This window comes from Amphiura filiformis, chromosome 16 (assembly GCF_039555335.1).
Source record: "Amphiura filiformis chromosome 16, Afil_fr2py, whole genome shotgun sequence".
Taxonomy (NCBI): Eukaryota; Metazoa; Echinodermata; class Ophiuroidea; order Amphilepidida; family Amphiuridae; genus Amphiura; species Amphiura filiformis.
The window spans coordinates 25,006,148-25,033,473 of NC_092643.1; the positions used below are offsets into that span (position 1 = coordinate 25,006,148).

The window sequence follows — 27,326 nt, forward strand, 5'->3', positions numbered from 1 at the left end:
TTGGGTTTTTGCCTCAAAACTGGGGAATGCCCTTGCCCCCCCGTAGTGCAGCCACTGGTCACTGTAGACTATAGTAAAAGTTGTCTCCGTCTCCAGATTTGTATTTTTTCCCCCAAGCAATTTTCGTAAGAATAGACTATGATATGACCAAGAGTCATGGAGAAACTCTGGCCACTGGTTTTACACCTTACCTCAAAGTTTGGGAAATGGGGATTTAATTGGATTTTACCAGTGTTTAATATAACCATGTTTGTTGTTTTCCATTGTAAACTCTTTGAACCTTTTTTTGTCCGGTTATATGTATAGCCCTAAGCAGTGATAAGGTTCTAAAAAGAACCTTTATAAGTTCTATAAAGAACCTTAAAGATTTAAATAGGCCTAGGGACATTCTAATTTATTCATTCAGGGACTCATCACAAAGTTAAGAAAAATAAAAAGTAGTGTTATTTAAATATAACCTTATATAGCCTGACAATAAAACAGATAGAGCATCTGTCTAGATATAAGGTCATGGTTTCGATGCCGGAACATTCCCTTGCTCTTTTTTCCCCCAAGTTGGGTTATGTCATTATGTGCTGGTTAGGATTTGTGTTTATTTGTTGTCTTGTTTTGGTTGGCAAATTGTTCTTTCTTTCTTACCTGCACATGAATTTCGCAGTCAATTTCAAACAGAGTAGAATGTTTACCCCAGGCTGTTCCTGTGTAATCCATCCTGGTTTGCTAATAGCGATCCCTTAGGCCCAAAAAAAAATTGTTTGTTTGTCCTCCACAGGTTTGAAAGAGGACGTGCGGGCAGGCGTTTTTTTCGGATTTGACGCATTCCTGGACCTAGCTAGAGCTAAATGCTACAATCATTCATGGTGACTTAAAAAAACATTTTGTTTCATTAATATGCAGTTAAAGTTATAATTTGTGTTCATGTCATAGTCTTTTAATGATTTCAAATCCAATGTATTTTGAAGTCACTAAAAATAATAGACTATGACATGCACACAAGTTATAACTTTGCATATTGAAGACCCAAAATGTTTTTGGGGGGGCTTTTTTAATTTTCAACCATGAAAGATCTTAGTATTTAGCTCTAGCTAGGTCCAGAAATACTCCAAATCTGAAAAAAAAATTGAATTTTACTTATTTTTATATAAAAAAAAAAAAATTGAAAAAAAAAAATTGGTCAGACCTTCATCTAAGCAGCGGGCGGTGGAGGACAAACAAACAATTTTTTTTTGGCCTTATGATTAGCATTGCTATACCCTTCTCCTTGAGCAGTTAATTGAAATAAATTGAATGCCTGCAGAGAAAGCACCTCCTTGGCAAGGGTGTAGCCAGCTTTCTTGTTCAAGGAGGGGGGGAACGTGGCATAGCCAGGATTTTGGGACCGAGGGGGAACAACTTGTAAATGTACCGACGGAAATATTTTTTGCCGACGGAAGTTGTGATTTTCATCATTTTTTTCACAATTCTCCCCTTTTTTCTGTCACCCTGAGTAAAAAATAGTCTATTGTTAACCCAATTTTTTTCACCAACGCCTTCCGTCTACCGACGGCCTTACATGCACTGACGGCCATGATGGAGCGGGGGGGGGACAAGACAAAAAAAAGAATTCCATGTTACATCATTTTGACCCTATTATTGGTGGGGTATATACAGTTTTTTTAGAGAGACTGTGCATGTAAAGTATTTGAGCTTCCAAAAAGGCATTGGTATTTTACACTATTTTGGCCCATGATCGGGGTGACTGTTGGTAGAAAACAGGCTCTGTGCTTATGTTCTTTTCCTTTACCTTCACAAGTTTCTCTTTCATTTTACTTGTCAGGGGGCACTTTATAATCTAATATTTTGTCAGAGGAGCACTCTTCTCCCCTGCACCCTACTGGCTACGCTAATGCTCTTTGGAATACAGTATGTTTGGAAGCAGTTTAAAAAAGTTTATAAGACATGTAACAAAGTCACAGAACTGGAAAATATAACCAACCAATTTATTATTTATGCTGTTTGATAACATATTTGTTTATTTACATTATTATGTTTCTTTGACAAACTTACCTAAAGTGGTAAACAACTCGAATTTAACTACTTGTATGAGCCAGTTTGACACATCAAAACTTGAACATGTGAACATGATACATATTTATGATATTAAAGCTTATACATACAACCAGGGATCATGTATATGAAGAGACTGGAAATGAATTTTTGATGAGTTTTGTTATCGGATTATCTTTTACGACCTTCATTTACATGCGAGTTGCCCTCGGGCGTGATGTTTGATTTCTTAATATTTGCTCATGTTGCCCTTCAAAATGCCAAAAAATCATCAAGATATTCCAATATTTTCTTAATTTATGTCAAATTGTGTAAAATCACTACAATAGATTTTGGAGACAAAATGTGATAATTTTAGGGAAATATAGAATGCTAGAACAACCCACGCGCCATCTTATAACTGTGCTGGGATTCGTACCAGGGTCTCTCAATCAATGTATTATGCTTGCTTGCTTAACTGAGGATAGATTGTAAACCAGCAACTCGCATAATACAATGAATGGAAGTCGTTTCCAGTTTCTTCAAACACGGTCCCTGATACAGAGCCATATACATGTAGGAGATCATAAGTACTGTATCTAATCTACACTATTTAAATAATTTAAAGGTTATAATATGACCAAAGTGTTTTCCAGTGCCATGGAACTTCAGTAGTCAGCATGTCACATGTTCTGTTGCCTGAACATTAAGCAAAAAGTTTCATATACACAACCACAGATTTTCAACATACCCTAAACAGGATTTGCCTGTTTGATCAAAACACTCTCAAACAGGAATTTAGTATGGTTTTGCAACATATTACCCCTAAACAGAAATTTTTCTGAAATGTACCCTAAACAGGATTTATTACATGTTTTAGGGTGATGGTTCTGATGCAAAAAGGAGTTCGAGAAAACACACTTTGTGAAATACCCGGGGGGGGGGGGGAGGGGGCACTAAAGTTTTCAAAGTGTACACTTGGTTGACCAGAAAAACACAATGAATGCGAATCCCGTCAAAAAAACTCATTTTCAAGAAAAAGGGCTATATTTAAACTTTTATCTAGTGCGTTTATAAGGGTCATTTTAATGATCCCGCTATTTCACAAAGTGTGTTTCCCTGGCATGTTTTGCATCCGGATCACCCAAACACAGGGCCATTTGTAGGGATTTTGCCACCCTAGGCAAAGCCTCTCCCTGCCGCCCCACCAAAGCATACCAAAAAAGTGTTAAGGGGGTGGGTACCACCTTGAAAACTCATCAGTTTTGACAATTTGTATACTGCCCACAACCGTTTTCATTCTTTATCCGCCCTCATTTTCTTCCCTTTTCTTTCTCCATTCCCGATTTTTTCTTTTTTTGCGCCCCTCTGCGTTTGCCGCCCTAGGCGACCGCATTACCTGGCCTAAGGGTCGGAGCAGCACTGCCCAAACATAAATATTAGAAAATTATAAACAAAAACATGTACTAGGGTTTATTTTATCAAAAACCTTAAGGATGGTACCTTTCAGATAAAATCCTGCTTACGGGTATCTTTCAGGTACAATCCTATTTAGGGGTAAAATCTATTGCGAAACTGCACTAAATTCCTGTTTAGGGGTGTGTTTTGCTAAAAAGAGCAAGTCCTGTTTGGGGGTATGTTTTGAAAATCTCTGGTCAAGCATGTAATGTGTACACTGTGAAACTTGAGTGGCCCACTGGGGTGAAATAGCGAGATCACTATAAATAAATTCATTCTCTGAAATGAAAAGACACTTTTTTGCTAAACATGCAGAACTGATGTACACCATGAAACTTGAGGTCCCCCGAACATTGGGCTATTCCAGTTGAAATCCACACTACCCCTGTGGAAGATTTTGGAAATATCTTCCATAGGGGGAGTATGTTTTTCAAATGTAATTGGTCAGAGTTAATTATTTTGAAACCCATACTCCCCCGGTATTATATCTTCTACAAATGGAGTGAGTATTTCAAGTGGAAGTTACCCAATTGTGTATTCTATTTAAAACTTATACTCCCTCTGTGGAACATTTGAGCTAAATATTCCACAGGGGTAGTGTGGATTTCAAGCAGAATCTATGCTTAGTTGTCCTCAGGACAACCACCATTTTTTCTTTTTTTTCGGACACTGTCCATTTCGGACACTGTCTGCTGCACCATATAAAACATAATACACTTTATAAGCTAAAAGCTATATAATAAACAGCAAAACTTGCCAACTTTTTAAAACAATATCTCTGCTACATTTTACAAAATAATGCACCTTAAAGCTATATAATAAACAAAAACAAATTTGTTTTTGTTTTTTGTTTTCAACTTCTGAAAACATTACTACCTCTACTGTATCTTATAAAAAACAGCAAGCATATATGTGACATGATCAAGTGCAACGAGTCACATGTCGGCCCTGGTTGAACTTTTCTTTGCGAAGTTACATCAATTTATCAATCGCTTAAAACAATATAAAACAAAAGAATTTTAACACTTTCTTTGCCAATATCTCAAAATCAATATTAGCGACATCCGACTCATTCCCCTTGATCGTGTCACATATAAGCAATTTTGGCACTTCAATAGCCAACACACAGAATATGTTGAATATATAGCACCCCTTATAGATTTTTTTATTTGATTAATTATGAACAAATCAATGTTGTTTTGGTTAAATAATCACCTGAATTATTAACCTATTTTTTATGTTCTTTGTGATCTTGAATAACTTTTAGAACCCTTTGCAAGTTTTTTACCAGTTTTTCACATGATTTAGTCAAGATTTTACATCAACTATATTTTGCATTTGAGTGACAATTTGTTTGATTTTTATTTCATAACTGGAATTGCCAACTCTTGGGCATTGTGTTGACTTTAGTGGATGTTGTGTGGATGGGGAGAAAAAAACCAACCCATTTCCTTTTTAACACATATTTTGCACACAACTACCTGTTCCAGGGATCAAATTGACCTTGAACACATCAGCCAGAATTCTGCAGCCCAGTTGGGGTTTCTTGAGTTCTATTATTTTTTAGACTTTACTTTATTGATGTGATCTAGTCTACTTTTCAGTTCACAGAATGTTTTCAACAACTATAATTATTTAACATCTGTCAAATACATTATGATAATCAAAAATGACATTGGACTGATGGTTAGCTAAAATACTGCTTTGGATATCATTAGTATACAGAGTTATTGTATAAAATACAAACTTACTATTTTTATAGTAGTGATGTTTTACACACTATAACAATGTTTTCTCAAACTGAACTGGTAGCTCTCTCATTCTGGAACAGCAGATTGTAAAGATGACTGAGTTGATAAGCCCCCTCATCTGCATTTATGAGAGTCTGCTTGATGTTTCTGCCTCCTTTCCTAATTCATAACCAGACAGATTCTCTAATCCATCTGATCCCTCTCTCATTGCCTTTGTCAAGAACGTCTGATTCCTCCCAATTCATTGATATGCGGCATGTTCTGCGATAGTGGACGTTATCAGGAAATTACATCACCCAGTCAAAACCATGACCATGCAGCTGCCAGTTCAGTTTGAGAATACATTGTGAAAGGATGTGAAACATTACTACTATAAAAATAGTAAATTTGGATTTTACTACTTTTACTATTATCTGCTCTAATTCTGGTGACACCTCATGCATATCGCCCTGGGTAGGTTCAGGCATATGTTCACTGGAGGGGCAAGATAACTAGCACCAGGGGGTACTCAGTACAAATGACCATGCAGAGACATGCCACAAATATGGGTAGCATTTTCCACCTTTTGGTATATATCCATGACCCCCTTTTCTAGGCCAATTTTGGTACATGTATATATGGATGGGTCCTTTTTCAGAATTTTCTAAAAAAATTTGAAAAAGGAAAATATAGCCCAATTTTTGTCCTATTATTACTGGCCAAAATTTTGGGGAAAATGTTGTAAAAAGTAAGACAATTTGTGCTACATTTGGCTGAAAATGTTCAATTTTGGTACATTGTTGGCAAAAAAAATGATACATTGATGGGTCCACTTTCAAATTTTCAGCGGCACACCCCTACCCAAATTAAACTTGCATACCCCCCTGGCAACTAATACTACAACCCTGTTATAATGATTTTTCAAAGTAAAATGCTGATACCTAGTACAATACATCAAAAAGTCCAGGGAAATTAATGAGGTGTCTCTGGAGCTGAAATGAATAATAATAAACTACCGTATTTGTTCCAATAAGCGCCCATGCATGCCCCAATAAGCGCCCACCCAGGGTATTTTTAATTTGCTAAAGGGAACTTAATTTTGAAGTGACAGATAGACATTGATACAGTGAAATAGCTGGAGGACCACAAGTCCTGTGTAAACTTGCAATACATTTTCTGCATCAGAAAAGCTACTGGAATGTCTCACGAGTGAGTCAGGACCCTTTTATAACATACGCAAATTTGTCTCTAATAAACGCCCCTTACAAAAAAATTAGGTAAACCAGGTAAAAAAATAAGCGCCCACCCACTTTGTTAAGCACCCTGGGCGCTTATTGGAATGAATACGGTATATTGCAATCCAAATGAACCTGTTCAAAGATTGCTGTGCTGTGGATTTGTTTACATCTTTCGATACCAAAATTTACATGTCTTTGGACACTGTTCACTTCCAGTCTTTCATGTTGAACACAAACTGTGTGATGTTGGGGCTGTTGTGCCAGTAATAAGCATCCAAATTCTGCCACACATCTAAATTGACACGGCCTATCTGATTGGTCCTAATCTTGCGCTCAATCCTGTGATACCTTCTACCGATGATCACAAACACATCCTGATTGATGCGAAAGGCGAGCTTCTTGAATTCTGCAGGAATCGGTGCTTGATCTTGCTTTGCACCCAGCAGTGCCCTCCGGTTGCTAATGTCAATTAGCAGTTCCTGAATGCATATCCCAGCATGCCACTCACATCCTTCATCTTTACAAGTGCACTTGTCACAGCCATCTACGATGCGGTAGCATTTCCCATCATGCACCACCAACCCGGAATAAAATGAATTCCTGCTTGTTGATATAGTATGTGTACTGGCCATCAGCTCAAACCAAGTATCCAACGCAGGATCGTACATCTGCAGGACGTGCCGGATCATTTGACCTAACGATAATTCGAAATCGGACGAATTCGAATAGACAAGGATCTTGCCGTCATACGCAGCACAAGAAATAGGATCCAAGTTGCACCAGAGTCCCATTGAATTGATTGACTGCCAGTGATTGTCACTGGTGTCATAAACCTCACATGCTGTTGAAGGATCATCCCCAATTTGGCCACCAATGGCATAGATGCGGCCATTCAGATAGACAAGAACAAAGTCGGACCGTCTCCATGTCATAGGTGCTAAAGTGCGCCACCTTTTGTTAACAACATCCAACTTGAGAAACTGTGGGCATCTCAGTGTTCGTGGATAGAGTGCTGTACCTCTTGCAACATAGAGATTACCCTCTCTGAATATACAGCTGCCATTACATTCGTCACAATCCTCTTCAGGTATTGGGGGATAGTTATGTAAGTCTCTCCATACTCCTTTCTTCTTCGGATCATAGTATTTTGCACCATAATTTCCAAACCAAAAAAGTGCCTAGAGGGAAAGAAGAAATTTTTCAAATCATAATTTTCTTAGTAAGGCCAAAAAAAAAAGGTTTGTTTGCCCTTTCCCGACTGACCCAAGAAAGCTAAAAATTAGTCACTTTTTTTTCTTCAAATTTCAAAATGAAATGTATTTTGTATTTTAATATTTAAAATGTTTTCCCTGACCTTACACAAACTCTAACCCACCTTCCAAACCTTACTATAACAAAGCAAACACACCCAAGCCCAACTAACCTAACACCCTTGCCCCCAAAGGGGAATTAGAGGTGAAATTGTTTTCACTTAAAAATCTGAGCTATATTTAGCATGTGTAGTGTTAAACCAAAACCAAACTTGAGTACCCCGGGACCCAGTCCACACTAGTATATTTTGTCATTGTGTCGTAATTACCCGATTATGACATGATTATGATACATAAATGTTGAGAGCGTCCACACGGTCAGCAACTCGTCATCATGTCATAATAAATTCACGCTACGGTAATTGCAAAGCCCATTGAGTAAACATAAATACAAAGACAAAATGCGTACACACAGGTAATTTTCATCATTAATTACGACACGATCATGCTAGAAACCGGCCCAATGATGGAAATTTTCATCATTCGCGAATAATGACACAATTGTAGTATGCCGACGACATTGAGCGGGCACACGGTACTAATATTATAATACAATACAATTACGACATGGTCGTAATCGACAGGAAAAAACACTCGTATGGACCGGGTCTAATACATCTAAAAGAACTTATTTTGAGTGTAGTTACAAAACTGTAACAGATAATTAACTGGTCATTATATAAAGAGATTATAATAACACATTCCATTCACCATTGACAGCACTGAAAGTTTGAAGCCGTAACTCAGAGATTCTAAATTTCAGTTATCGCCAGAAAAACATAACTCAGTACTTAAAGGAGTAAGTACTGAAGAATATCTTAAATTCCACTATTCTTTACATAATTGACATTTGTTCTAATGAATAGGATACAACTTCCGGTTATTCTGTCGGTCCAACATCCGGGCTATCTCTAGTCTCGGGCCCAAACTGCATGTGGCTCACGGTTTGTTATGAACAACAGAAACCGGCTGTGAAGGAGGCTACATAGCGATGTTGTTGGAGTGACATTCAATTTTGGAAAAAACGACACTCGACCATGGAATTTAATTTTAAGTTTGTCAGTATATAAACGGTAAATCAAGTAAGTTTCTTCCACTCTGAAGACTTAGAAACGGTTGTTTGATTCCACTGACTATTTGCGATCGAAATTTACATAACACCAATGAGGGAAATCATCAACAAAAATCGAATCGGGGACTTGGTTTTCACTCGACCGTGAGTCGCATCATCAACCGGAAGTGACGTGGCATGGACCGACAGAATAGGACCAAATTTGAGTTAATGAAGACACTTACCTTGTTAGTTGTAAAAAAGGTTTAGTTCGTGAAAATATTAAAACTTGTTTTTTCTTTCTAAATGGCATTTTTTGAGTTAAGGCTTTCTGGTTCTCAACCCTCGACATAGTGTTTTACTGTATACTTACAGTGAATGTTGTCCTTGTAGCAAACAAACTCGGATGGCTGGCATACAGAGGTGGGTCACCAGGCATCTGGGAATCAGATAACTTCATCACACTCCGAATCATCTCCTTGCACTCTGGAATGGTATAGATTTCTGGCGAGTCAAATACTGTCATTGACAGATGGCCTACTGGCACGTTTCCAAGGTGGATTCTCTTGAACAATGCAGGTGCAAAGAGTTTGCGTATCTCCCAATCATGCTGTAGCCATGCAATGGTTGTGTCAAACACCTTCCAAATGAAGAGAAAGAGGCAAATTAATTACAGGTATTTAGTAATCTTTAAGGTCTCAAAATAATAAGATTTCAAACTTCACTGTAGTTAAACAAAAAGGGAATATTGGAAGTGCAACAAAATAGCTGGTAATTTGCACCGCACCTTGTACATGTAAGTTGTATTCCACAGTAAATGCTGAATAAGTGAAAATTTTCTTTGAGGATTTGATTTTTCCCCATTTCATGATTATATTTTAACCAACACTCGAATATGAACTTTTGCCACATAAAAACATTTTCGTGAATATACCAACAAAGGTCCCCTTTGTCAAATATTTTTGTATATTCTGTAAGCCACAAAAAAAACAATAATAGAGTACATGTATGCTGTACAACTTGCACTGGTAGGGCTCATTTCAAAGTTTTATTTCAGATGACACTGAAGTTCTTGATTTACAAGTCAGAACAGCAGTCTTTCTTTTGATAAATTATGTTATGTGAGTCTGATATTTTAAATTTAGGTTGATGTGAAGCTTGCATTTTCTGGACAATGGCACATGCAGGCATCTCTTGTACATGTATGCATCTAATGGTCGCTCGATCCACAAAAAAGGCCACTTTTTGCTATTATTTTCAAATAAAAAGTTCCAAAAGTGGGAGAAAGATTGACAAAAGGTTCACTTGTTGGTGATGAGGTATTCGTAAAATCCAAAAAGAGCAATTTTTAGGGGGTTTTTAGATCCACTTCTTACAAATAAATCTGCACATGCAAATTTTTCATTAAAAAAAGGTCCAAAGTTGCTCACCCCAAAATCAATCCAGGCTTGTCACTCACTTAATTAGTACAAAGATCAATGTAAAGTATCAGCGCGTAAAATTTGTCATGTCTGGAATCTGTGTGCTTATCACGCTTACAAGTTGAATTCAGTATTTTGGAAGTATCAGATAAAGATATTATTGCCGTTTTATTCGGTTTTATTGCTGATAGCAACAGAAATCACTTAATCACAATGATTAACTGACATTCCTCATGAAATAATCATGTGAATTATACGATCTTTAGCTTGTTTTTCGTTGTTGAAAGGGATTCAATCATGTTTCACCGTTGTTCATCACCGATTAACAACTAGCGCGTCTGCATGGTTTACTTCTCTCGGGCAGCTAAAGCTGCCCTCGCGAAGTAAACCAGGACGCATTGTTTGTAATCGGTGATGAACAACGTTGAAACATGATTGAATCTCTAAATATACAATATACCTTTCTTTCTCCTGCTATCAAATGTTCTACCTTAACTCAACAACTGCAACACTTACTGAAATGTTTGAAGTCACTCAGAACATTTCTGTATTTAATTGGCTGGCTACATTGATTGAGTATTAAGATTCAATAAACATTGCAAGTTTTTTACCACATAAACATGGTTGAAAAACATCTACCAAGTAAAACTTCCTTACCTCTTTTTCATCCTTGAGATCCGTCCGCTGCAATATCTCATCCATGAGTTCAACAGTCATATGTTCCAAGAATTCATCTGAAGACTTGAAATTTGCTGCCAGATTTCCTTTGCAACTTTCTGCCAGCTCATCCAGGCTATACTTATCAGCCACGCTGAGTACCTTGATTACACCTACAACATCTGCTCTTTGGTTGCTTATCTGATCTTTTAAGAAGGATTCACATAGTTCCATTACAATGTCAAATTGCAGATAGTGAGCCATTTCTAAGACATCCAAAACCGTTTCCATGGAGAAGGTTGCTTTGCCAGAATAAGCAAAGTCTAGCAAGACCTGAAAAGCTTCTGGGTTGCCACTGATTACAACTTCTGATTTATGACTTTCTTGAAAACCAGACGTAAACATCGCATTGAAAAACTCACTGCAGGCAGCCAAAACCACCTTGTGTGCTTGGAAGGTGATGTCACAGACTTTTATGTTAACATCACACAGTGTCTTATCCTTCTGCAATGTATGGAGTCCACTGAAGGCTCTGAAGAGCTGAGTAAGCTGAGACTTGTATACAGGGTCTGCCATGAGCTGGTCTGGAATCCATTCTGGTACCTGCTTTGTGTTGTCACAACCTGAAGTGGTAGTATACATAGTAGATATAGCCACATTCTATTATCACATCTCAAATGTAGTCTCAATTATCTCATACTTATTTTTAATTGTGGTCCAAAAGATATAAATTTGCAGCAAACATAAGGAGCTCATTGACAGCTGAAATAGGAACTTTTGTATCTAAGAAACTTCTCACAACTATATATATTTTGACTAGGCTATATTAAAGAAATCCTTTGTCTCAAAGCTCCCGCGCGTGTTAGTAAAATCGTGCGCATTAGGTATTAATATAAAGTCATAATTTTTTTTCTTGCTTTTTAAAAAGTTTTTCAAAGTTGTTGTTTTTTATTTCAACATGTTCAGCATTGCGAGTTTTACACAAAATAAAACTGAGCAATTAAAGAGTAAAGAGGCTGTATTTGTGATTTACTTCTTTAAACAGTTGTACAGCACATCATATATTTGGATATCACAGTATAAAATTGCATAACAGTCACCTTGACAAGTATTTCAAAATTCTATATTAATTTTTTTTTTTTAAATCGCATTCCGCATTAGGTTTTCAGAAGCTGAAGAGCTTTGAGACAAAGGATTTTTTTTAATACAGCCCTATAATTATTTGTGTATTATCTGTGATCTGTGCATCACAGTGAATGTAATGGTGTAACATTTTCACAAAATAAGATTTTTAATTTTTCACACATGTTACTGTTAGTTTTTATTGATGCAAATGATAAAAAACAAAAGGAAACGAGATCTGATTGCGTTCGCCTGCGACCGCGAGCATGCACAGCCAGCAGTGACAAATGAGTTATGACCCGAATCTGTGAGAACCGGAAGTGATCCCTTAATTACCTTTGACCCATAAAAATATTACATAGTGCTTAGGATGTCATAAGGAATATTCCTGGTGAATTTCAGCTTAATCGGAACTTATACATACATGGATTTTGATTTTTTTTAAATTTTTGATTGACCTTTTGACCCCCTTAATAACCTTTGACCTCCATGAAAAAAAAAAACTTATGTACACCGACAAAATGCATTGTTCCAATTTTAATTAAAAAATTCTACTATGTTTAGTTGTTGAGATAAAAATTCTTGAAGTTATTTAGCTAAAAACAGGAAGTGCCCCCTTAATGACCTTTGACCCCCAAAATAAAAATACCATGCATACATCAGGTAACACTAATTCATGTATGATGGTTATATTACTCTGGTCTGTTTACATTTTGAAATAAAATTTTTTTAAACATTTTTGATAATTTTGGTTTTTGACCGGAAGTAACCCCTTAATGACCTTTGACCCCAAAACTGTAGGCATCCTAAAGACCCTGGCTAGTAGCGATGCATATGTGCTAATGGCGAATCTCTGCTATGTATTTTGTAAAGACAGTGATTTTTTGAATATTTTTTACAAATTTTTCATACTTTTACCGGAAGTGACCCCTTAATGACCTTTGATCCCAATTCTGTGAAGGACTTTTAGACACTGGTAATAGGCGATGCATGTGTGCAAGTGACGTCACGGTGCTATGTAAAATGTGGAAGAAGAAGCATTTTAGTGAAAATCACGTTTTGGCCACTGACCGGAAGTGAATAACCTTTGACCAGAAATGATCATGTGACAGTTGTGGCACCACTCAATGGTCCTAGTGACCAACTTTGATCAACATGGCTGAAAGCATGTGGCTACGATGGCTGATTAACATGATGTTGACAGAAGAAGAAAGAAGAAGAAGAAGAAGAACGCGGTAAAAAGAATGCACAGCGCTGATAGCGGCTGTGCAATCAATGTTTAATTCCAGCACCTATAAGACCAATACGTATCAATTATATGTCAACCCCGAGACTTTGCAGATATGCCTAGTAATTAAATGTAAGTGGCATACTCTTAAGATGGTATGTTGAGGGTTATTTCCAGATATGATGCGTGTAGCAATATCAAGCAAAAAAGTACACATCATGAAGTTTACTTTGAGGACTGTTAAATGTAAAAAATGTCAATTTTTTATAATTTGCCATAAAATTTGTATTTTATCACAAATTTCAAAGAATCTAAATTATTTGATATCATTTATCAGAAAGACTTCAGCATTCATTGGCAATTCTGTCGGTCCGTGTCACGTCACTTCCGGTTGATGATGCGACTCACGGTTGAGTGAAAACAAGTCCCAGTTTCGATTTTTGTTGATGATTTCTGTCATTGGTGTTATGTAAATTTCGATCGCAAATAGTCAGTGGAATCAAACAACGGTTTCTAAGTCTTCATAGTGGAAGAAACTTACTTGATTTACCGTTTATATACTGACAAACTTAAAATTAAATTCCATGGTCGAGTGTCGTTTTTTCCGAAATTGAATGTCACTCCAACAACATCGCTATGTAGCCTCCTTCACAGCCGGTTTCTGTTGTTCATAACAAACCGTGAGCCACATGCAGTTTGTGCCCGAGACTAGGGATAGCCGGATGTTGGACCGACAGAATAGAAAAATATTTGTTGTCTTTAACCTTGAGCGTTACAAAGATTTGTGCATGCTGCTATTTAGCAAATGTTTCTTTGGCACAAATTGTTATACACACACAGAAACAACCACAAACTTTTTAAAATCAAGGTCTGCTAGGCACATGGCGTAATAATCTGGTACACTCGACTTCCCGGCCCCCAACTCAACACAAAATTTGACAACCATGAGAGTTACCAAATTGCGCGGAAAAGGGGTTATTTTTTTACCAGTAGCAAGGACCTCGAAATTGGCAAAATAGGGGGTATTTAATTTGCACTGTCCGCAAAATTTGGATAAAAGGGGTACTTGGAAAAATCTAGAAATTTATGCCAATATTTAGTGTCATTGATAAGGGGCGTTTGAAATTCTAATCATTGAAAACCACAAAAAAGGGGTTGTTTTGGGCCAAATGTTGTCCTCGATTTTGCATGAAAAAGGGGAGTAAATTTGATGAAAAATTATTGCAAAAGGGGGCTTTTGAAAGATTTGGTAACTCTCATGGTTGTCAACTTTTGTGTTGAGTTGGGGGCCGGGACTGACTTTACCCTTCATGAGCGATGCACAAACATGGCTGAGTAAGTACTCTTTGGTTCTATCTCACTGGAGTGGATGTAACCTAAAACTAACCTTGATGTTTAGTGAATGTCTCAACTCTGTTATCTATTGGTCTGCTGCTGGATGATGAGGCTGATGTTCCTGCCTCGCCTGATTGACCTCCTTCCTGATATTGAGATACCGTAGATATTATGTTACCTGTATTTGTGAAATTGTGGAGCAATCAGCATCATACTCTTTACATGCGAGTGTGCATCCCTTGGTAAATACCTCCAAACGAGGACCTACATATGGATACACATCATACAACCGAGGACATACCTCCGACCGAGGACATCCTTGGTTTCTTACTATGATCAGGACAACATAAATGATGCAAGAATGCATATATAAGATAGGTCTACTATAGGGGGGTATACATAGGACAGGTCACGGTTGGATAGTAAGTTGTCTGGTTTGTGTGTGTGACGTCCACGGTGTGTCGATTAAAAACGGCGTGTGAGTCCTCGGTTAGATGAGGTCCTCGTTTGGAGGTAATTACAAACAGGGGTGTGTGTGTGTCTTTGTTTTCACCGACAAAGGTGGACCCACCTATGACATTTTCCTTATAAAGTGCGGACCCACAGCAAGTGTGTATGTCCACTGTTTCTGTCGTAAGAGAGCAGCAGAGGGTGCTAAACGCTGTAACAATGCATATGGGGTATAGGTCTCCCATCGTAGGTGAAATACCAGGTCAACGGTTTGGCGGTTAATTATCATGTGTAACCACAAACGTCCCTGCTTTCAATAGTGAAATGTCAGTCTGTAGAGGTCAACAGTTACACTGTTAACTATATATAGGGGGTTCATAGGGTCCATGTTTGTCGGTGAAAAAAGTATCATATAGGACACTTATTTTTGAAGGTCTTTACTGAAATATTGCATGACATAAGTTTTGAAGCAAACAAACCCACTGATTGTCCCATTTACTCATATTTGCTTATATCTGTGCAGTGTGCATGACTCAGTCATCCTTTATGTGGCTACAGTATTGTAGCTACCGTATTTCGTCAAATAACCGCCCCCGGGGGCGTTACATTTTCCCAAGGGGGGGCGTTTATTCAAGGTCAATTTTAGAACAATAATTCTCGTTAAAATCATTAGGTAAACTAAAACACACGCTAAAATGACGAACTATGAACTAGAAACACTGACTTCTGGCTCACTTCGGGTTTCTGATCCAGATTTTCGCCAATTATTGGCGCTATTATCGACCATGTGCGCAACTTGGTAAGCTTAGTACACAAGATAGCATGGAAATATCGGCATTTTTGAAACATCTTGGTTGAAAAAAGTGGTGGGAGGGGCAACTATTTGACGAAATACGGTAATTAGCCCCAGTCTGCTATAAGCCCTCATGGATATATTCTAAAGTAATAACTGCCTAAGCGTCCCTTTTTCGATGCATCTGTACAACTAAATTCCATCACAAGTCGAAATAGAATAGTCCAAAACAGAAATGTTTTGTAGACTCCGGAGCGATCTTACCTTTCCGATGTTGATTAAGATACTACTTGCATCGATCCCGAGATGCGGAAAAAACCAATAGTCATTTTGTCCCACATAAATGAATAAATAACAAAAAAACCCGATCCCAGGTGGACTCACCCAAATTGGTGACGTCACACCAGATGATCATCCCTTATCCGACTTGGGATCCCCTACTCGGACCAAACTTGTAGGGGGTGGCCGGGGTCTGGGAATAATCAACATCGGAAAGGTAAGATCGCTCGGTTAGGAGTCTACAAAACATTTCTGTTTTGGACTAGACTCCATACACCGGACGATCTTACCGTTCCGATGTTGATTAAGATACTTCTTGCATCAACATCTGAAAGATCGATCTAGCAAGTAACCGACGGATGGAGGTACAAGATTGGTCAGCATCTGATCAGGGATCGGGAGCAGGTAACGATGGTTTTCGCGAGGTCAGAAAATATTTTTCCTCAACGGTCGGGAAAACAAAAAAGACAATGTGATCACAGACATAAACCTCCTTACTTATTAAGTTCGGTGGTTAAGAATAGAAACACTGGTTCTTACCATGCTGAGTATTCTGTATAGTCTGAAAACCTGGTACCCGTACACCACCGTATTATGATCACCCGAGCAATGTCCTGGCAAACCTCCCGCCCCGTCTATGATTACTAACGAAACGGTAGTATATAGAAGAGAAGGGCGATGGTGGCTTCCGGGACACCGCCTGCCAGATCTCCTCAATGGACAACCATACGGTATGCCCAAGATGATGAGATTGCTCGTGTCGAGTGGGCCGTGGGGCGCGAAACTTTCGCGATCGCCCAGACTCCACTAACACCTGGACCAGCCACCGCAACAGCGGCTGGACGGAGAGGCTCTGCAAGGGTGATGAAATGCGGTCGTGAGTCCCTCGCAAGGCTTGTGTTCGGAGGAAATAGTGCTGTAGCGCCCTTATCGGACACCCCAGCCCATATTCGGCTCCAGACGAACCTTGCCCAACCCTGGGGATGGAGAGGGACGAATGCCGGTATGCACCGCGCCCGTTCGTAGTCACGAGAACAGAGCGCCGAAACAGTGTCGCTCCAGTGTTTATGAACACGGAAGCCAACTTCGAGACCGCGTGCAACTCAGCACCGCCGTCCCGAAGCCAACGCCAAACCGGAAAGCCATCTTGAGAGTTACGTATTTAAGCGTCGCTTTTGACGGAGGCTCAAAAGGGTGACCCTTAAAGTGATCTAAGACTGTGCTGGGATCCTTTAGGAGGATCACTTTCCTCTTCGGCGGACACTCGTTGAACATACCGTCGAGGCGTAAACTGAGGTAACCATCGGTTTTGATAGTCGACCCGTCTCGAAACCTCAGTGAATGGAGAGGATAGCTGACTTATAGCTGGCCCCAGTGGCCCGCTGAAGTCTTGCTTGGAACTTTTCTGTCAGAAACTCCGGAACTAGCAGCACATAGGCTCTAGCGGGAGAGCTATTTATCTCATCGCACCAAGCGTAGTATGGAGCCAGACGCTGGCTATACGTACGGAGGGTAGACTTCCGTCTAGCCCCGGCGATGAGAAAAACAGCTTCTGATGAAAAGTATCCCTCCGCTGCACATTCCCTGGTAAGGTTCATGCAGCTAACTGCAGGTGCTCCAGTGATAGACTGGGTACCTCCCCTCCGGGCATCCGGAGTAGATCTGGTACCTCGGGGAGTGCCCGCGGAATGCCGCTAGCAGAATGACAATGCAGTCTTCCCACCCGATCTTGGCCACCACCCTCGTGAGTAGTGAGATCGGGGGGAATGCATAAGCTGTCATCCCTCCCCAGTCTATGGACAGAGCGTCCATGGTGAATGGTTGGGGGTCCGCGACCCTCGAGCAGTACACCGGCAGTGGATGATTGCGATGAGATGCGAACAGATCTATCGAGGGGTGGTACATCCCCTTGAAGATCATCTGAGCGACCTGCGGAGCAAGGGACCATTCTGTTGGTCCCGACACCCTTCCTCGTGACAGATCGTCCGCGAGGATACTGGTGACGCCCGCGATGTGTATCGCTCTCATCGTAATCTGCCTGAACTTGCACCACCCTATCAGGTGCAGTGCGTGCAGGCACAATCGTGGTGGCCTGGAGTCCCCTTGTCTGTTGAGGTAGGCTACCACGGTTGTGTTGTCCGTCTGGACAACGATATGTGATCCCACGATCACCTCCTCGTAAGCGAAGGAGGTAGATGTGAAACTCTGTCTCTATGGCCATCATAGGCCCGCGACAGAGTCTCCGTGGATGTGGACCCCCCAGCCCCGTTTTGAAGCTATGGTCGTCACTACGTGACATACCGGGGGTGCAGGAAAACCTGACACCCTGGGCCAATTGGGCTGATGGGTCCACCACCAGAGTTCCTCTAGCGCGATCTCCGACATCGGAACCGCGAGGGATATTGGGTGACGACTGGGCCTGCAAGCAGGCTAGAAGGTGCAGTCGGGTAAGCCTAACGTAGAAACGGCAGTACGGTACGAGGTCTACCATACTGGCCATTAGGCCTAGCACCTTCATCCATGCCACAGCGGGTACTGCCCGAGACTCGGCCAAGAGTCGGGCACACCGCACCATGTTCGTCACCCGCTCGGGTGAGGGCACCGCGATCCCCTCCGTGAGGGTGATCTGGGCCCCTACAAATAGTGGTGTCTGCGTCGGGACCATGCTGGTCTTTTTGAGCTGATCAAAAAATCCAAGGTCCCGCACCCTACGGACTATCAACCCCACGAGACCCGTAGTCTCCAGTGGAGTGCGTCCGTATATGAGCCAAACGTCCAGGTAGCAACTGATGTTGACACCCCTGTGCTTCAGGGAGAGATGGACAGGCGGATGGCGGTATCAAAATTGGTAATTTTGATCCTGTACCTAGAAGCGCAGATACCTCCGATCTTGAGAGGCGATTGGCATATGCAGATAGGCGTCCGAGAGATCTAGTGATGCTGTTCCCATACCCCTGATGGGGCAGGCTAGCACCGAGGCGAGAGTCTCCACCTTGAACCTCTTGGGCCTGAAGAACTCCCGTCGCCGGTCTTCCTTGGAGCCAATGATTCCAAGATCACCCGTAGAACGGGGAGTAGACCGGGACAATCGCCCGCTTCGTGAGAAGCTGTGTGATCCCTGTCAGTAGTGCCCGACGCTGGGGGCCGTCTGACGGCACTACTGTGGACCTCTGAAATGTGCAGACGAATGTGGGGAGACTGGGCTGCCAGTCTGTAACCCCCACTCACCACTGACCATACCCAGGCGCCCAAAGAGATGGTTTCCCACCTCTGGGCGAAAGCCATAAGCGGTCGTCCACTGGGAGATCCCCCTGTGGAAAAAGTCCAGTGCCTGTCGGCATGGACCGTCGACCGCCGAGCCCCCAGGAATGCTCCGCCTAGCCTCCCTTGGAAGAGCGCTTGCTCTTCTTCGGGGCTTGCCAGCTGTTCCTGTGCTACCCTTGCGCCTCCCAGAAATGGGCGCTGCAGAGGTAGTGGGCTCGGGTACTGTTGGTGGTGCACGGCCTGCTGAAGTCGGAGTATTCGAAGCTGCATTCTCGCTAGAAGACCTGGTCTCCCTGCACTTGCGCTTCGACTTGCTGCTCCTACCCATGGTATGGGCAGTCTCCGACTTCTTCAGAGTGCTCCCGTTGGTAGCTTCTTTGCACGGTCCTCCACCGTGGCGCTAAAAGCATCCAAAGAGAAAGGACCCTGCCTTTCCATCGCGTTGAGCGATTGGAGTGGCAGGCCCCCGGCGCTGAGTGGACACCCTATGGGCTAGGCCCATGGAGCTCTCGTTGAGGCTAGCTGTTAGCACCGCTAATAGGCTCACCTCGCGGAAGAGCTCAGATGTTGCCTGAGCGTCATACGCTTGACGACATCTGGGTCCCTCTCGGATTCCCTCAGTGGTCCTCCCGCGTTACACGCAGAGGGAGCGTGCAAACACGCGGCGTCATAGCTCTACTGAGCTCGACAGCCCTACGATATCTACCCTTGAGGTTTGCCGGGAATGAGAGTGCAGGCGTCCCCTGTGAGGAAGCAGCAGCTGAGCATCCTACTGAAAGGATCCCCTGGGCCTCCTCCATGGACTCCCCCTTAGGGGGTGTCCGGAGGAAGATCAGTGCTTTTGCTCCCCTCGCGGGGGAAGGAGATTGTAGTGATGTCGTCAGACTCACTACCGGACTCAGCTTCTGACTCCTTTCCCTCGCCCACAGTATCCGTATCATGCTCCGATGATGACGGTAACTGGGGACGGGCATCTGAAAGCGGGTAAGAAGGCATAACCACCGTGTGGCTCGCCGACTACCTGCCAGCAGAAGAGGGAGTACTCCCGCAAGACCCTGAGTTACCCGCCATGGCACCACTGGGTCCGCATGCTCTCGCAGCCGTCGCCCTAGCGCTAGCAGCACGGGGCCTACCCTGATCCAGTCAATGAATTTTGAAAAAAGTAGGTGTGCTACAAATCGCACTCCTGGAAATAGTCAGGCGAGCTACAGGTGTGCTGTTAATTGCACTCGGTAAGGATTTTAGGTGTGCTATCATTTGCACTCGGTAAGAAGTTTAGGTGGGCTATTTGAATTATTGCACTTGATATTCAGATAAGAAGCATTGGTGTTAAATGTGGGACTACAATGTATAGGTGGGCAATCAAACTTCTTAATAAGTTAAAATTATGCAAATTTCCTAGCACTGCCCCATGCACCCACTGCATGACATCACGTGCACAGAACTGACGAATCGTGTGCGTAGGATCGGTGAAATTTTTGTAACAGTTGGTAAGAAACACCTCGTGCATATTGTCCGTCTCCGTTGAAAAACTGGATCCTCCGCAGTAAAATCCACCATGACCACTTGAAATAAGCTTCCAGCAAAGTCAGAAAAAATATACCATGTCCAACAAAAAATTATAACCAAAATTACAGATAAATGAAATTTGAGTATCTTCAGTCATCGAAATTTTTGCTCGTTTGACGCCAGAAAAAAGTCAATTTTCAAACGGCAATATTTTCCGAACGGAACCATTGATTTTTATTCCGTCTTTGCCAGGACCCAGCAGCCATCTTGAATATTAGAAAATACATGAATATGCATATGTCTGAGCCCAGTAAGGTCAAAAATTCATTCATAAAACCACGTCGGGTTAATTGCAACGATTCTGATCGGCCGAATAAGACCATGTGTTTGTGACGTGTTGGGTTCATGAATATTTAATGAGCAGCGCGCTCATCGGCCGAATAAGACCACGTGTTTGTGACGTGTTGGGTTCATGAATATTTAATGAGCAGCGCGCTCCTGTCCGACACGGTAAAAAAAGATAACGGGGATCACCAAAAGTCCGATGCTATGCACTTTGCATGCTTAGTGGTGCCTGGCGTGCTAACTGGCTCCTTTTTTTCTAACTTCGTACAGCGTGAATGGGGGTAGTTCGTTCGTGGGATGGGCTTACTCAAACAACTCAAACACCAAACTTTCGACACAAATATCGTCCCGTCTGCCTCGGTTTTTTCAAACCCCATACATCATTAAGCTTGTAGGTTTTCCATGTCTTATACTGGACCCATTTGTTCTTTTTGTCCGCCATGATGAGTAGTATAAACTGATATTTCTATCGGCAAACCTCGGTACAATTTTATCATAGCGCTACACTCACCGCTGACAGATCGCACGTGTGTAGGTCATGTCAAAATATTAAATCAGCCTTGTTCAGCTTCTAAATAATTATACAGTTCAGTTGAATGCATAAACATTACCTCATTTACTACGGTGGTCAATGGCATGTCACGTCTTTGTTGTGACATGAACAGCACGTTATCATATTTCGGTAGCGTGACCTCACAAGAAAGGTCAGCTAATTTACATATTCAATTGTCGAAAACGGACAATCAGCGAGTAGAAAAGATATAGTTTGGGTCGTCACCTTTGTAAAGGCCGTGACGTCGATTTATTTTATGCAAATCACTTTCGGGAACCGCTGCAACTTGCTTTGGAAACTCCTTGAGGTGACAAGGTGCGCTATAAATCGCACTCGGTAAAGTGATTTAAGGTGGGCTCTATGCGCGCCATCGCACTCGCGCGCCTTAAAATGCATTGACTGCTGATCAAGATCTGGGTTAGCCCCACGCCGGCCGGCCTGGTCAACAGCTGATGGTACTGCGTGGCCATCGCTAGGCGACACTTTCCACGGTACTAGACCGTGGAAGAAAACACCCTGCGCGGGTACCACGGGGCATACCCAGCCGGCAGCTGACCCTGAAAGGATCCGCCACCAGGGTAACCCCATGGTACTGCAGTACCAGCACCGCCCCTGTTGCCACACAGACTGTGGCGACTAGGGCGGTGCTGTGGTACCGTGTGGTACCAGCGTGGGTACCGTGAGGGTTCCCGGCTGTGGACCGCTGTACCCTCGTCACACTGCGTTCCCCGCTGGGGGATCTGTGTACTGGCGTGGTACCGGCGCGGTACCAGCGTGGGTACTCGTGAGGGTTCCCAGCTGTGTACCGCTGTACCCTTACCTCACTGCGTTCCCCGCAAGGGGATCAAGCTGCGAGCTTGGGTACCCCGTGTTACCGGTTGTTCCTTGGCTAGAGGAAACCTGCCGTGCTATAACACCGGCAGCCTGTCGTGTATACCCGCGGCCAAAAACCTCGTCACGCCTATTCAGTGAATAGGGTGCACTGATCTGTGAGGACAGACCTCATTGATCAGAGGGTAATTGAGCATAACGGGATAATAGGTCTATTGACAGCGTCAATTAACCATCCACGCAAGGCTGGTTCTCGAGAACAAAGGAGGTCGGTGAAAAGGCTAGCTGTTCACACTACCCTCTCTATTCTTGAGAATTGCGCCGAAGGTCGCCGTCTGTGGGGGGCACTAACAGCAAATATCGGTGCGTGCATAGTGGATACTACTGAAGTATGGCCATGGCCTACCTCGGTTGTTACCACAGTATGCACTGGGTTCGCTGTCCCGTGAGAGACTGCTGACCCAACCCCTGAATAATCGCTAGCCAGTCCCGGAGGACAGCCAGCATCTACTCTGGGGCCCGGGGTATCACTCAGAGCTCCCGCTACGGGACAGCCCTGTGTGAACACCCCAGTTGGTTCTGCACTGGCTAATACCACGGTGTTAACCATAGTTTCGCCTTATGCTGAACCCTTGTACGCCCCCGCTCAACCCGTGCCCTTGTAGGCTCAGGGAATGAGAGGCGTCCTGCGTGCTATGGATCAACCCAGGCAAGCCCAGGGTTCCATTGGCACGCTGCATGCTAGGGTTTCAACCCAGGCAAGCCCGGGGTACCCTTGCATGCCGCCCGTCGCTGGCTACTACTGTGGCTGCGTCTTTGAGCCCGTAGATATGCTTGCAACAGACGGGTGTCCTCCTGCTAAAAACCCGTGAGGATTTTCGCCAAAGGACTGGTATCCTCCTGCTACAAACCCGCTAGGGTTTTTGCAGGTGGCTACCGCTCTGCTGCCTGCTACTTGCTCCGACGTTACCAGTGCCCTTGGTAGATTTCTTCTTCGTCTTATGCCGATGACGGAGACTGTCCAAATCGTCAAGCAGGAACTCGGAGAGTCCTAAGCAAAAGAAAGACATCTAGAAGACCGTGAGCACTCCCTGTGGGAAAAACAGAGCGGGTGTGGGTCCCACTCCGCTACCAGGGAAGGGCAAGCCCGACAGGGCCGAGGCATAGCGAGGAGAAAGGGAGAGGGTCACTACCCCCCAACACACGACTCAAGCCCAGTAAGCAAACCTGAGCACGGAGGCTGGTCGCTAACGTTAGTGGTAGCACGGAGGCTGGTCGCTAACGTTAGTGGTAAAGTAAGGACTGGCTAACTTTATTACTAAAAATGTCAGACGGGTCCCTACCATGCCCCACCATATGAATATCTGATTAACTCGTCATCGGACGGGTGTGAAAGACATAACGATAGAGTAATCACCATAAACATAGCAACAATAACCTACCGTACATGATATACAATGTGCATGTACAAACATCTATTGTAACTTACAGGCTGCAATGGTTGTTTTACGTGGGAAACAAAATGCATGATGCTAGCGAGCGGCCATTTTGAATTGCTCGTGTGTCCCGTATACAAACGGAGGCACGATATGTAGCTAAGTTTGGATCGTTTTTGTCACTTTTTCGCCAGAAAATGTCGTCAAAACTATCCTCAGCTGAACAATACCGGTTTGGTTTTACCTAAGGTGTGAAACTACAACCGTTTATCTCGCCTTGGTCGAGAAAATGATACTCAGTGCTATGAACAATCGATAGGCACATCTGTGTCAGTCGGAGACCAAGTTGGATAAGGGATGATCATCTGGTGTGACGTCACCAATTGGGTGAGTCCACCTGGGGATCGGGTTTTTTTGTTATTTATTCATTTATGTGGGACAAAATGACTATTGGTTTTTTCCACATCTCGGGATCGATGCAAGAAGTATCTTAATCAACATCGGAAACGGTAAGATCGTCCGGTGTATGGAGTCTTACCAACTTAACTTTCCGGCAGCGATTATGAATTTATGATGAATTTGCCTTCAGTTCACTGTATTTTTCTTGATTAAATGTGTGCACATTACAAATTTGACTTGCACCTCATCATTTTAATAAGTGCCCCTCAAAAGTGATTGACTTAGGTTGGGGCAAATACAGTGCATTATTGTTCACTCTAGGATATTATAAAAAATCTTCCTTGAATACCGTTACACAGAACCTGTTTTTTTTTGTCTACATAATTAACAAACTTTATAGTACCTGGTTTTACAGACTTGATTTCACTTAAGCAGCTGATAAGTCTGCGTACTTCTTGGATGTTGCCCTTGTTCAGTGTGATGTTAGTGCCGTCTTTCAAGGCTAATGTGACTCTACCAGGGTTGGTGTTAATACTGGAGACTTTCTTAATGTTGCTTGCCAACTGTAAAAATGAACAGAAATAAAATCATTAATCAAGAGTCTGTCAGTTCGATTTTAGGTGTGTGAGTCCACAACAGAATAAGGGTGTCTACGTTTACACGTTTCACGTTTAACCGACCGTAAAATGCAGTTTAGGAAAATCACTAACTGTTTAAACGTTTAAAAAAAAAAAGTTTTTTCGACTGGACCTACCGTATTGTGTGTAATAAATGCCCCAGAGGCATTGTATTTTTCCAAAAGGGGCCCCTTTTAGTGGAAATGAATTGAAAAAAGTGAAAAAAAACCCCTTTAAAATCTGGTTAAATTTCCCGAAGGTGCTCATGTAGAAAGGAGGGATTTACACAAGTACCTAATAATGGCGGCGCCCACAGAACAGCGTGTTAATGATATTTTCGTGGTAAATACAACAAATTTACACCTGTACTTGTACATCATCAAGCAATAATCTGGTGAAATTCTACCATAATTAGGCAATGAAATGGATGGAAGTTTGAGTCGTAGTAGGTTTTGTCCATGCAATTGAATTTAGTCATCGCAATGACATGACTGATGCAAGTTTTAAGCTTACTCAAAGTCAAACAATATGGCATGGAAATGTTTAGCATTTTTGTCAATTTTTCATTGAAAAATTGGAGGGGGCGTTTATCAGATCGGGAGTATTTATTACAGACAATACGGTAGGTCCAGTGGTTCTCCAAAGTCGCCAACAAATCTTTTTTTTAAAGATTTTTTTTTTACATACGTTTACACGGTTAACCGACCGGATTGTGGTTCGTTTAAACGGTTAGACAAATAACCGTTAATTTACACCCCTACAACAGAAACAACATTTAGAAAAGATGACCTCAGATCACGCAAAAAATAAATTACTAGGAAAAACAAAATGTGGTGGAGCTGGGATTCGTACCCATGACCTTTTGGGCTATGAAGCGCTGATCTGGCAGAAGTGTGATTTTAATTGGCTAACAATCAATTATGCTATTACCATAACCACTTGGATATAAGGCCAAGGAAAGTCGATTTTGAGTTTCCGTCACCCGCCTCACTTCATTTTCTGACCTCACTTGAATTCATTATTGTGATTTTCCAAAAATACTGATAAAAACTGGTTATATTTGCAAATAAAATTATGAATATCCCTTTATTTTTGGTGGAAAAATCAAAATTAAAACATGCATTTTGCTGTCAACCTTGCAGACTCTTTTTAATACACTTTTGAATCTCATTTGGGCTAAACATCCATCTTCAAGTGAGTGAGAGGCAAACCGGGGCGGCAAATAATAACACATTTTACATGCGTGTTGGCTGTTGGTCATATAATGAAAGGCAGAAAAATAATGAATAATGAAAAAGTTACCTCACTTGTTTTCAGAAATTATGTGACGGGAACCCAAAATTGACTGTTAGGGGCCTAAGCCCTCTCCCTATATGCGCAATTTCACATCAAAAATGGGGGTGGGCTGGTAGTTGAATATAAAAATAAAAACAATCTTCTCCATTTGTATGCCCGATGTTCCATTTTTCTATCATCTATGACAATTTTATAATTATAAGTACGGTATGGAATGTTCATTTTTAACTGATATATTTTTATATTTGTTCTTAATGTGAAAGAAAAGCATTGATATGATTTAAGAACTTGGCCAAAATTACTACTGGACGTACATGTATAGACCCTCCCTCGGGTCCATGGAGAACGACTGGTAATGTAGATTACATAGCATTAAAAATCAACCCAATACATGGACCCTCCCAGTCTGTAAGCAATTTGCCTTCCAGCTCCCACAAAATGCTGGGAGTTCACTTTTACGGATTTGGAGTCACGCAATCTTTCTATATACCACGTCCATGTTTTCACTACATTAACGCTTGTGTAAGCGACTAAACAACGATATTGTATCCGACCAATCAACGCAGCTTGGCAGCGCGGGATATTTGAAAAGGCTTCCTAGCTAAATAATGTGCAAACATTTGCAAACCGCACGCGATAATATACGCATAATATGGACAATAGGCCTAAGTCCGAGTCGAGTGGTTGCCTTTTTATTATTGCGCGCGTACTATGGGTCTATCAGACGCGTGTCACTTGAGCTCAATACCTCTCAGCAAGTTGACAAGTGTCCCATCCGATCTTGCGTCACATCCCGCGCATAGCTTTGTGCTACCATATTTGAATTGAAACTGGGCGGGCTTTCGTAATTGACATCGAAACAACGTGCTTCGTTGAACGAATATTTGGAAGGAGATCTCTAACAGATTGGACCAGTCTCGAATCAGCGTTCAATGGACTTTCGCGTCACTTATAATACGAGTATATTTCTATATTGCTG

The 27,326-nt window shown here is 42.0% G+C and overlaps 1 protein-coding gene across 3 annotated transcripts in view; it reads right to left on the minus strand.

Annotated features, from left to right (window-relative positions):
- Positions 1 to 1,964: 1,964 nt before the first annotated feature.
- LOC140135769 (kelch-like protein 26) overlaps positions 1,965 to 27,326 on the minus strand; it is a 49,286-nt gene continuing 23,924 nt past the window's right edge. For all 3 annotated transcript variants that reach the window (XM_072157386.1, XM_072157388.1, XM_072157387.1), the window contains exons 3-7: positions 24,838 to 24,997; positions 14,628 to 14,753; positions 10,891 to 11,513; positions 9,186 to 9,452; positions 1,965 to 7,629 (exon numbers count right to left, since the gene is read on the minus strand). In XM_072157386.1, coding sequence (XP_072013487.1) covers positions 6,658 to 7,629; positions 9,186 to 9,452; positions 10,891 to 11,513; positions 14,628 to 14,753; positions 24,838 to 24,997 — 2,148 coding nt within the window. In that variant the 3' untranslated portion in view covers positions 1,965 to 6,657. The remainder of the gene's footprint in view (positions 7,630 to 9,185; positions 9,453 to 10,890; positions 11,514 to 14,627; positions 14,754 to 24,837; positions 24,998 to 27,326) is intronic.